At 39.1% G+C, this 13,360-nt stretch overlaps 1 protein-coding gene across 1 annotated transcript in view; it reads right to left on the bottom strand.

Annotated features, from left to right (window-relative positions):
* Positions 1 to 843: 843 nt before the first annotated feature.
* The window catches only part of eys (eyes shut homolog), a 330,983-nt gene continuing 318,466 nt past the window's right edge, over positions 844 to 13,360 (bottom strand). Inside the window, 4 exon segments of the mRNA XM_053479756.1 lie at positions 844 to 3,014; positions 5,241 to 5,402; positions 7,402 to 7,574; positions 8,123 to 8,297. Coding sequence (XP_053335731.1) covers positions 1,822 to 3,014; positions 5,241 to 5,402; positions 7,402 to 7,574; positions 8,123 to 8,297 — 1,703 coding nt within the window. The 3' untranslated portion in view covers positions 844 to 1,821.

Below are 13,360 nucleotides of genomic sequence, written 5' to 3'. Positions count from 1 at the left end.
CTTCCAGTCCAATCTGTATGGCCAAATTTAAGCCATTTTTTTTTTTTAGCTTTTCAATTTTCAATTTGAAAAGGATACCTAAATATATTTATAAGTGTCTCCAAATTTGACATCCATCCTAGACAATGGGGGAAAAAAGGGCTACAAAAACAAGTAAAACATTTTTTTCTCTGGAATTCATCTTTTATAAGGCTTGAGGGTCTGTGACTTGAGAGCTCCAACTCGGTACAGTAAACATTTCAGTACAAGACTCACATTTCTGACAGCCTGACAGATGGTTGCCTTGGAAATATGATGGCTGAGAAATATTTAGATAAATGATTTATTGTGCAGAAAAATCGTGGCGCTTAGACATCAGGAAATGATGCATCCCAGTAGAGACTGATCAGACGCTTGCAAAGGGGATTTCTGCAAAGTACTTGTGCTTTGATATCAACTGGCTCTTAAAAAAATGATTTTAGATGTCTGACCTTGAATTTGCAGGAGAAACTCAGGGTTAGTTGAAGAACTTGTAAAGAATGTGCTGCCATAGTAACTGAATCTGAGGTAAGCTCAGTTGGCTTCTGGCTTTTGGAAACACAAGAAGCCAACAAACTCAGAGTTTTTACTCAACCTGCTATGTGGAAAATAACGAGAATAAAACAGGAAATAAACATAGCTTTCATATTTTTGAAGTATGTGTACCGATTCAGAATATGATAGTGAAGTAATTGAAAACACTAGAACCACGAGAACACTTCGTATCAGGTTTACCTCCCCAAGGTGTAACCCTATTCAACAGTAGTTACCATATACCAGAAATTATTTGCTTAACAATTCTCAATACAGTTATGACTCTTGAAGTTTGAGTACTGTTTAATTTTATTACACACGTCTACATTCATGGTGGACATTTTATAGGCATATACTGTGACAGACATTTTTGATTGGTGCCATTTGTCTTAAACCAACTGTATCATTGAGATGTAAAAAAAAAATACAGCAATGCTCCTGGGTCTGATCCACACCTGTTCTACCATTTGATAAACTAGCATGTCAGTGTCAGTGCTGACAATCAGCTATGACCCAAATAATATCAGGTGGTATATGGCGTTCTCTTATCAGTGATGGGCACAGTATGGGCAGAGAATAAATTACATATAGCAAGACATGGGCTACAGTAAGTAAATACTTGTGTATCTATAAAAATACACTTACAATATATACTATATGGCTAAAGGTATGTGGACTCCTGACCATCACACCCATATGTGGTACACAAACGCATTACAGCAACATGAAACTAAGAGGCTGGTTCATGATGGTGAAAGTAACTTGAGTAGACAGCATCCATCCATCCATCCATCCATTCATCTAGGAGCCTCTGTAGTCCAAGTAGTGACCGTGGAGCCCAATGGTGATTACCATTGCATTCATTCCCATTTCACGGGAACGCCAATTAGCCCAACCCACTAAGCATGGGGAGAACATGCAAACATACCCAAGCCGGGAATCAAACCCAGACCTGGGGGTGCAAGGTGTAAGTACTAACCACAAAGCCACTGTGCCACTTTAGTAGCTTGCACAAAGCCTTAACCTCAACCCCACTCCAGGTGAAGACCTTCTCTTGCTACCTTAATTCACCAACGCTCTTATGGCTGAGGGGGCAAATCTCCAAACAGCCATGTTCTAAAATCTAGTTCAAAAAAATGTAGAGGTAATAATTACAGAAATCTGGAATTGGATATTCAAAGCACATGTTGGTGTGATAGTCATTTGTCCACAAACTCCACTAGGCAAAGCATAACAATATTATTTTTTAATATAACAACACTATTTTTATTAATCTCCATTGACAACATTAAAGCCCTGAGATGTTTTCAGAAGCTGTATTATACTTGTGTCTTGATACAAAAGAATATCTTTAATATGTCCTACAAATCCTGATGTAAAGAGCCCAGAAGTAACCCATCCTACATCTCTGTTCAGTTCAAAACCTCCGAAATAAAAAACACCCCCATAATTAATGGAAACATAGTGTTCAAACGGGTCAATATCTTCAAAAAGAACCTTCTTACCATCCACATAAGCTTGCATGACAGTGTGATTGAGAGTAATACATATGTATATCCATTGCTCACAGCATAGAGTTGTGTTACGGGAAACAAGAGGAACTGCAATCTTCTCGCCGAGGTTGATGGCTATTTTGAGATGACCATCCTGAAGTCCGACAGCAAGATAATCATCATCTTCACTCTCTGCCTTCCCCATCCACAAAATCATGCCATCTTTTGAGCTTGCTGAGAGATTAAATGATAACTGCGTGTGCATCAGGTTCCTTCTGCTGTATTTCGGGTCTCTGTATTTTAAATACGAGTTTCCAAGGAAGCGAATGGTTCTCAGGGACACTCGTTGCTCGCAGTAGGTTCCGTGCCATCTGAGGCCACACATGCAGGAATATGTGGCTGATGTAACGTTTGGAATGCAGAGAGAACCATGTTGGCACAGAGCTCCTACGCAATAAACAGAGTGCTGACAGTATGCTCCCGTCCATCCTGCAGGGCAAATGCAAATGAATGCATCATGGCTGTGTGCTTGGCAAGAACCCCCGTTCCTACACACTTTGTACCCGCACTTTGTCCCATCCCAATCCTTCACGTCCACCCCTCGTAGAGCCCCCCTCTCCGTGAGCTCAAGCTCATGGCCATTAACAATGACCTCACGAATGCTTCCGGTGAGGCTAACTGCCTCTTTCTCCACTGCATCTTTGGAAACAAAACTCATCACAGACACTCCTCCAATAAACACTTCAGTCGAGATATCAAGAGTAGTCATGCCCTTAGAGGTGTTGCGATGTACACCGCGCTCATCCAAAACCAGATAGCCTCGGTTTCCATCTCTCTCAGCTTTCACTGTATGCCATGTGCTTCCTGTGAGGTCCACTTTGTTTGGCGACTGTAGAACAATTGTTGTGTCACCAAGATTGTATCGCAGCTGTACAAACCCTCCAGACAAAGACAGACTGATGAAATCACCTTGAGAGAAGACAGAGATTAAAGATTAGTTTGAGTGTGTGTGTGTGTGTGCAGTCCTACTCCAGAAAAAAGAACTTTTTTTTAGTTATCTGGACCTAATAGCAAAGGTGCACAAAAATTCATAGGCATGTTGTCGAAGACTATGTCTGACTACATAGTGCACTTAGAGAATACGCAGTTCTCTTTCAAGAAACACAATGTACCATGAAATTGTGGAATTGCCCGGATGTTGATTCAGTTCTGCAGCGCAAGAGAAAGGAAAACCACGCTCGGCGTCAAAACAAGAAGCGCATGCGTGATACATGATACTCTGTACTCGTAAACCAAGATTTGCTCGTTTTTCAAGTCAAAATTTATTAAAAGTCTTTGCTTGTCTTGCGGAAGACTCGCAAACCATGTTACTCGCAATCCGAGGTTCCACTGTAATTTCTAATCACAAATGGAAAGCTAAAGTTCATTTGAATGTTTGATTTTGTTGTGAGTCTTTCAGCTGCCCCCATTGAGGGAGTCCGCACAACAATTTGACACAGGTTTTACACCGGGTGCATCCAGCGACTGGGGTTTGGGAATTGGCTGGGAATCGAAGCTGGGCCTTTCGCATGGTAGACAAAAGACCTACCACTGAGCTGCTAGCTCTGAAAAAGTACTAGTAATAGTAACTATTATTAGTTACTTGTATTAAAAACTAATGAGCACAACAATGCTTATAGATTACTAGTTAATATGTATGCATGTTGATTGGTCTAAAGAAAATACTTATATACAAGAGGGTATTGAAAAGTTTTGAGATTAGCTCTGTATAAAGGCGACTCCCTCATGCGACTTAAAACCATGCAGTACAATTCGCTATTGATGGTTTGGCCCCTGGGGATGAATTCTCAATGCACAATGGTCGAGCTGCAAACCTCCCTTGCATTTTTTGGTTGTGGGGATGATGTGCTCTTCCACTGTGAAGACTCAGGGTTGTACTTATACATCCAAGTTTTGTTACAGGTAATGATCTTTGTCATCCATGCCACTGCGTTCTTGGCAGACCATGATGTAAAATTCCTTCTGCTCCTGGACCAGCAGTCTGGGGGTGAACTTGGAAGCAACACGGCACATAATACACACGTTTAAATAACCCATGAAGATTGCCTGGACTCTTCCGTATGGTTTTTACATTTTCAGGGTTGGACTCGTTAAAGACCTTCCTGATCGCTCATCGTCTTTCAGTGACATTCTTCCACTCTTAAATGTGCGTGCCACTGGAAAAAACTCAAACAACTTATTGTTGCATCGCCGCAAACTTGCCAAATCACGTCAAACATCTCTGTTGTCCAGTTTCATGGCGAATTTCACGTTCACTCTTTGTTCTAACTTGCTATCGCACATGATCAGAATAGCACCAGTTGCACAGCTCCCGATGTACACAGGACAATGTCGAAGGTCCTGCCTTGTGCTGCCATCTGTTGGCGTGTTACAAAACTAGTCTCAAAACTTTTTGATACCACCTAGTATACATAAATTAATTATTAACATAAATTAAAACTAAAGAGTTGTTACATTGGTTACTGGTGATGCTGTGACCGACCATTTTGGTTACTTCAGTTGCTGTAGTTGGCGTTAACAAGACTATCCTGTAAAGAAATTCTAAGCTGATTGTCTGTTTTGTTTGTTTTTTCCTATTCGAAATAGATAAACCTAGCCCCATACTGGCAACCATTCAGACAAGCTAACCATCGTTAACTATTGAAGCAATAAAATGTACTTTTTTCTATTCATGGTTTCATTTCAACAGTCTGATTACATCATTCTTTAGTAATATAATTCTATTCTGGGTGGCTCCTATTTGTAAAACAATAAAAGAGTTTGTGTACCCTATCATACATTTCTATCTTTACTTCATTTTAATGAGAAACAATTGTACAGTTTCATCATTTCCCATCTGTGCTCTGCATGTATCACTTCATGGGAATCCCAGAAAAACACACTGTTTTACATTTTTAGCTGTGCCCTGCTGAACAAACCGCACAGCTAATTATCAAGCCTAATTGTCTTTGTAATCATTATGTTTTTCTTTTTTTTACACCGAGAATGTGCAATAAGATGTAAGCTGTCTAGGACTGCTAGCTGCTAGAGCCCCGAAACGTTATTAATTATGTATTGAGTAATACTAAACTTAGTGATAAACTCACTATTAACTTGTTAAGACTCTTGAGATAGCTGGAGAGAGATTTTTCATACCGGCTTGGTCACTCAGATACTGTGCTGTGTAGAACAGGATGCCCTCTGGTGAAATCGTCTTGAACTGCAGTAGAAGGTGTGTTCTGTGTCTCATGCGTATGAGGGGAAAAGCCATCCACGAGGACCGATTAGCTTCAAAAAATGGATCGCTGATGGACAAAACTATGGGGGCGATAAGGGGAATAATCAGACTTTTAAGGTTTATAGGACATTTGTTAAAAATGATTAAAATTTCATAAAACCTATATATATATATATATATATATATATATATATATATATATATATATATTAGTGCTGTCAATTGATTAAAAAAAATTAACTAATTAATCGCAAAATTTTTTTGCAATTAATCGCGATTAATCACAATTAAAAGACTGAAACTTTTGGAATATGTAAATGTAAATAATTAATGTCAACTCAAGACAATTAAACTATTTAAATTCAAATATGATTGTTTATTGGAATTTTTGTTTAACTTGTAACACAGATTTTCTCATGTAAACAACATACCTGCAATAAACCATCAATATTCTCCAAATTAACTGTTGGCTTGAAAGCCATATTTATTACAGAAATAAAAACACAGGTATGTGCCATTTGTGTCATTTGAATTTCAAAACAATCAATGCAATTTACATTGGGGAGGCCCTGTAGAGATTGTTTCGGTGGGGTGTTTTGCTTTTAAGTGATATGTCAAAGACGAATTACTTCTGTGGTATTTAAATTCGGCTTTGCAAAATGTACAGATTACTTTTGTTTTATCCACAGAACCATCCGGCAGAATTTTATACTGAAACTTTCCGTCTAAAAGTCCTTCCTTGGTCTTATCCATACTTCTTTGCACGTTGAACACACGTCGGCCACAACAGAAAAAAAAAAAAATGCAACCGCGTTAATTGCGTTACATTTTTTTAATGCGTTAAATATTTCAAATTAATCGCATGCGTTAACGCACTAATTTTGACAGCACTAATATATATATATATATTTGTCTCTTTAAAAAATTCTGGAACGGCAATGGTTTTGGGTTTAAGATCAAAAGATAAATATGAGATAATAGATTGGAATTTCATCTTTTCTTTTCCTATAGTTGACCAAGTATGTCCTTTAAAGTATGCCTTAATGGGTTAAACAAAGTAAAACAATATGAGGGCCAGAGAGCTGTCTACGGGATAAATGCAAGCCATTTGGACGCTTAGAAAAGCAGCCAATTTGATCATTGCACAATCATTGCAAAAAAAAATCTGAAACAGCTGTTAGTGTTACCACCAACAACCTCCACAGTGAAGGTAAAGGTATCACAAGCCACTGTTTAAAGAAGACTTCCAGAGACGAGGCTCATCTGCAGCAGGCTAGATTGGAATTAGTAAAGAAATTCATACTGAAATGAGCCACACAAGTTCTGGAACCGAGGGTAACACTGGCCAAAGCAACGAAAAACACAAAGCGTGAAAAGAAAGTAACAAGCTGCTTTGATGCATAACATATAAGCCCCTTGGTCAAGCACGGTGGAGGTAATACTACGGCTTGGTCGTCTTGCATGGATGCTCCTGGAATAGGCTCACTAATCTTTATTGATTATTTCTCTCATAAATGTTGCATTAGAATTTACAGATGCATGTATTTATTTCATCCAGGAGAAACTTTACCATGCAACATGACCTAAATCACATCAAAGCACCTCAACAGGGGAAAAAGGTGGAAGGTTTTACACTGATGAATCAATGAGTTGACCAATTAGGCATAGAAACAGCTGTAGTTATTTAACGTAACTTATAACATCCAAGTAAAAAATATAACACCAACATGTCAAAAAACAAACAAAAAAAAAAACAGAATCACTGATTTGGAAAAGGATTACCCCCCCCTCTAAAAAACGACTTGTAAACTAAATCAGGTGAAACTAATCACCTTCTCAATGGCAGAAGCTTTGCACATCTTTGCAATATTTGCCCACTCTGAGGATTATTCTTCTCTATACGCACTATATACAGTATGAAATATTCACTGTCTGGTTATCTCTGATTTTGCATAAGCTCCAGCTTTACAATTAATTCTCGTAATTGCTGTTCTTCTCTGTGATTGATAGGAACATCAATTTCACAGTAATTAACCATTATAACAAAGATTTATTTCCCAATGTACTTCAGCAGCTAACCTTCCTGGCAGAACTCGCCACCGGTGCCCAGGGGACACCGGCAGCTGTAGCCTTCAGGAAGCGGAACGCATGTAGAACCACGGGCACACGAGGGGGGCGGGACGTGTCCCAAATCACAGAAGGATATCCTCTCAGTGCAGAGAGCACCTTTCCATCCAGACCTGCACTGGCAGCTGAAGTGTCAGGAAAAAAAAGACATTAAAAAGTGTTTAAAAAGCAATACATTTTAATAGCAACATAATGTTAAAAAAGAAGACGGTGTAGAGCCAAGAGAAATCCGACATGCACAGACTCAAAAATAATACTGTAATATTTGTAGAGGTGAAATGTACAGTTTATCTAATCAATAAATGTCCTCAATATTGATGCAGCCTTTAAAACTGCATCAACTCTTGTATGTTTTATTAGGAAATCGGCAGCCAGGTTGTTTTTAACGTCTTGAAGAAAATGCCAGGGTTTTTTCTTTTTCTACACTGACGTTGGCTGTCTTTTCTCCCAGACAGCCTCAATTATGTTGAGATCAGGGCCCTTTGGAGGCCATACCATCTGTTGCAGAATGACTTGTAGGCAATTCTACTCATTCTACTGACACGTAAAGTGTATTATAGAGTAAAAAAAGATGTAGTTTAGCGATAGTACCCAGCATTCAGTCCATAGTGTACTAGTGTAACTAACATGCAAAGCCATATGGTTTTGTATTGTGGTTGAAATAAAGTCTTACTACACAGAGGATCCGGAGTCGACACAGGTGCCGTTGTTGTAACAAGAAAGCTGATGACATGGAGAGATCCCACACTGACCCACACTGCGGGCGGATACTGGTTGAGTACCCGGCCTGTCCAGCGTGTGGAACTTTCCATCATGTCTGGTCCGGAATTGAACATTAAAAATGCAACCTTCCTCAGACAAAACACATTACGCATCATAGATTAGATTGACCTAGATTTTTTACAAGATTTATAAAAACATGTTTCTTTTGAATTGTACACAACATACTCAGTGCTGGCCCGTTGAACAAGCAATGCTACTAGGGCCCCACCTTATGACAAGGGCCCCGTTTCCTTCTCATCATAATATAACGTGAATACATAAACATAGCGTTGTACTTGCAACACATGGACCCATTAAACATGATACAATTCACAACAACGGTGAGTAAAAAAAAAAACACACCATATTAAATAAAAAGGACAGCTCTATATAAGCAATACCTAAATTGCTAAAAACAATAATAAACACAAAACAGTATAAATCAAAGCATAAAAGATTTGAAACATATACAGAAGCACCAAATACTAATTCTCATAACACCACCTGTGATATACTGGGAGAACTGGAGAGCCGTAATGATCGTAGTATTTGTGCACAGGGATTCCACGATATCTCTTCAAATTGCTCATGTTTGCTAAAAAGTCAAAACTGTCCAAAAAATGTCCCATTTTAGATCTGCCCTTACCATTTATTGATGTTCTATTGCTTATTAGGAAGTTAGATGACAGAAGAGGTGCTGTCAAAAAAAAACTAAAGCTATTTATTTTAATCTTTATGGTAATATGGATTTAACACGTGTGTGTATTGCACATTGTTTTTTTTTTTATTTAAAATGACATGGCAACCAAACGGTATCCTTCTGGAGCTAAAAAAAGGAAGAGGAGAAAGTTAAGCTCAAACTAAAGTTATGTTCTGCTATACATAATACATGATTTATTGCTATAGTATTCATACTATTCATTTATATTAAATTTTATCTGTTTCATATATATGTATATATATGAAATATATATAACTATTTTTTTAAACATATGTTTACATATATATATATATATATATATATATATATATATATATATATATATATATATATATGTATATATGTATATATACACACACATGCAAATGTGTTTAAATCTGATTAAATGTTTTTACACCATGTATTGTATGTTGAATATTTTATACCCAATGCACATTTATACACTTAAATATCGTCATTTTATGTGCTTGTGAAATTGCTGTGACAGTTATTTACACCAGTGGGCCCAGTTTTCATAATCTCACCTAGGGCCCCACAACCCCACAGGCTGACACTGCCCATACTTTAACTTACACCATTTAAAAGCATCTCCTTAATTATAACTGACATGAACTTGCATGATTCATATGTGCGAGTCTTTCATACATGAATAATTTCTATTTTGTAGATTAACATAACAAAATTGCTCAATTTTACACATGCCTTAACAGTATTTTTAAAATGTATACATTGTGTCACTGTAACCCAACAGCGTCCCAGCCGAAGAACACGGTGTCACCATTGTGCGGCAATTTAAAGATTCAGCAAATTCAGCATTCTGGGTCAGCAGCTGTTGAAGCACACAAATCTAGCTAATCAGCCATTATTCACGGTGCACCTTATGTTGTGCTAAGCTCAAATGTTGGCATACAGATAACTTTTCCTTCTAAAAGATAATACAGAACAAAAACTACCGTTGGGCAAAAAAAAAAAAAAAAAAAAAATGTATTGTGGTTCTCCACCTGCTCAAGTCTCTCATCCTCCTACTTACACAGAGCAGAAGAACAGAACCTAATATTATTTGTTGCTGGCTGAACTAAGCTTTCTTTATTTCTTTTGTTTTTTGGTAAGTACATCGCATAAAACCTGTCATCGGGTTAATAAAGAAAAACATCATTATTTTTTAATAAGAATATACAGTATGTTGTATGAGTTTAAACTCGTCTCGTGCCAACCTGTTCATCTGGCCATGCATACCAAGATCCTTCAGCATTGTCACATTCAGGTGTATGTCACATTAATAAGTACAGAAATAACTACATCTACCACAAAACAATCATCATCTAAACCACATTCAGAGAGGTAAATATACTGTAAGTGTAAGTGTATAATACTTGCTTATTCTCAGCTATGGATGAGTGTGCTTTTTTTTCATCAGAGAATGCCACAGGGCTCTGAAGTGTCCTTTAGCCATAAATCTGTTTTTACCTTGTTAGCATCACTGCTTGCTACTTAGCGTACTTGCTCTTTTCACATAAAACTTGTACCTTGTATTTACAGGCTGCTTGTATTTACAAGGAGGCAATACCATCATGCTGCCTTTAGTTAATGGTTATATTTTGTATTAGTCATGTAATAACATTTTCATGCAACATATATGATATGATAAGGCGGGGCAGTGGTGGCTCGGAGGGATATGGCATTGAGTTACTGATCGGCGGTTCGTTCCCCAGGGTGCCGTTTTTGGGCCCTTGAGCAAGGCCCTTAACCCTGTCTGCTCCAAGAGCGCTGTATCATGGCTGACCCTGCGCTCTGACCCCAGTTACGCTGGGATATGTGAAGTAGGAATTTCACTGTGCAGTAATGCATATGTGATGAATAAAGGCGTAACTTAACTTATGTTTCACAGCAAAACGCTATAAATTACATTTTTGGAAATTTACTTAATTTGGCTAATTATTACTTACACTCACTATATAGCATTATCCTGTATACAGAGTTGTATGTGTGTGTGTGTGTGTGTTGGGGGGGGGGAGGGGGGGGGGGCAATTTTCTTTTAAGCCTATCGCAGGAGACTTGGGGCACAAGACAGGGTACACAATGGATGGTACATTTATTCGCACACTACAGGCATTTTAGGAAGACTAATTAGCCTAATCTGCATGTGTCTGGACTGTGGAAGGAAGCCGGAGTACCCGGAGAAAACCCCTCAAGCACGGGGAGAGCATGCAAACTCCACGCACACATACCCGAGGCGGGAATCAAACCCAGATCCTAGGGGTGCAAGGCGACAGTGCTAACCACTAAGCCTCCGTGCTGCCTCCAAATCATTACCATAATTGTATAACTTTTTATAACCAACCTACTTTTTATAATTGAGATCCTTCTGTTAGACGCTTTGAATCTACAGTACACATTTTCAGCAAACTGTGGCAGCAACAAGACTGCATTGGAGTTCTGGGGAATTTGTGTTCTGTATTATCCCTGGGGCGAGGGACAGGTAGGTTATATATTCCATATTGGCCTCAGATTTACATTCCATACTTTTTTGAATGTATTTGCAATGCTGAAATTGGGAATTTCAGGGTCACCTGTTGTTCAGCACCACCAGACTCAATCTACTGTCGTGCAGGAAAACTGTTCCCTGTATGTGCAACCCATGCACAAATGTAATGCAATTATAATGATAATCTATGTAACTGGCGCGACAGTTTAGGCTTTGTGATTTACATATCTATGGCTAAATAAATACAACCAAAATGCACATCAAAGTCACTTTTTTTTTCCTAAGGTCTCTTTTATGTAAAATATATTCTATAAAGTGTTGCTCTCGTGTGGTGCGAGCCAGCATCAGCTCTCAGTCAGACACGTGCCTGTGAGCAGCACCTGCAGTCAGAGGCTGCTGAATTAATCATTTCTCTGCTCCCTGTGTGAAATTCACAAAACGCTGCTTTCATCCCTGAATATTCATTACCATGAACTCAGTTCTCTGTAGCAAAGCGGAGAATATTCACACTTGACAAAAGGGTATATGGTTTAAACGACTGATGGTATTTTGTGCTGGCTAGGGAGTGAGGGACAGAGAGACAGAGACACACAGAGAGACAGAGAGAGAGAGAACAAGACCTCTGTTCACATAAACACTGTCGTTTCCCGAAACATCCACTGCGTCGGATCATGTAACAGTGAGGATCATTACAAATAAGCTTCTCGTCCTTCATTTTCTAAATCTATTAATAGATGTCTGTGTGTCAGACCTTTGACTCCTAATTATATGTGCTGATTACCTCCATGCAACACACACACACACACACACACACACAAATCAAGACACGAGTCCCCCCGAAGATATTGATGGCACTTTATTAGTGTTGATTGTGTTTGTTGACATTTCCTTAGGGACTGCACCTCGCTGATAACTGCCCATGGAGTGCATTAGCGGGCGAATTTACCTCTAGCTCTCACTGTTAGAGACCGGTTTAAGACAGAGGGACTTCTATTACCGGATTGCCTGGAGAAGGCGGTTGACTTATTGAGATTTGTTATCTGTAATGCGCCTTGCATGCCCAGGAAATGCATTAAGCTGCCAAGTTAGCGAGCAGATCTAAATAGGTGGCAAGCATTTTATTGAAATGCGGGCACCCGGTGAATAAAAGTCATTTTAATATGATGACTCACACTCTGGACTTTGCAGTGTTTCTCACTAAATAATAAATGATTGCCGGATGTGAGACTGCTTTAGGAACAAAGAGGAAGAAGAAAAAAAAAATCAAGAGCTCCATGATTATGTAGGTATTATTTCTAAGCAACAAATCAAACTTATTTTTTAAAACCTAACTGTTTGTTCAGTTTATTAGGAACACCCGGACATGGCGCAGTGGGAAAGTGGTAATGGCTGGTTCGATTCCCGAATGATGCTGTAACCTCACGCAGGTCCACCGAGGTCCTAGAGAGAGCTGATTGGCCGAGCTCTCTCAGAGGGGAGGGATGAGAAGTACCTAGTGCTCCCACATTAATCACGGCTCTACAGCCAATCAGGGGCGTCCGTGAGCTCATGCATGCGGAAAGAGCGGATAGCGCTGTTCTCCGAGTGTGTTACGCCGCCTCCAACGGTGCGTGAGCGAGCAGTTCGAAAAGGTGCGGTCCGTGACGTCATGTGTTTTGGAGGAAACCACATGATGTCACCGACCGCGTGATAGTCAGTCACCCTCCCAACTGAGTAGTAGTAGTACAGTGGAACCTCGGATTACGAGTAACGTGGTTTACGAGTGTTTTGCAAGACGAGCAACAATTTTTAATAATTTTTTACTTGAAAAACGAGCATTGTCTTAGTTAACGAGCACCGAGTATCATGTTACACGCATGCGCTTCTTGTTTTAACACCGAGCGTTACGTCATCACAAGTGAGCCAACGGTTTTTCTCTCTCTTGCAGCAGAATTGTAGGTAAT

The sequence above is a fragment of the Clarias gariepinus genome, chromosome 20 (assembly GCF_024256425.1).
Source record: "Clarias gariepinus isolate MV-2021 ecotype Netherlands chromosome 20, CGAR_prim_01v2, whole genome shotgun sequence".
NCBI classification, from domain to species: Eukaryota; Metazoa; Chordata; class Actinopteri; order Siluriformes; family Clariidae; genus Clarias; species Clarias gariepinus.
The sequence above is the reverse complement of the archived record's forward strand: the minus strand, read 5'-3'. Positions and strand labels throughout refer to the sequence as shown.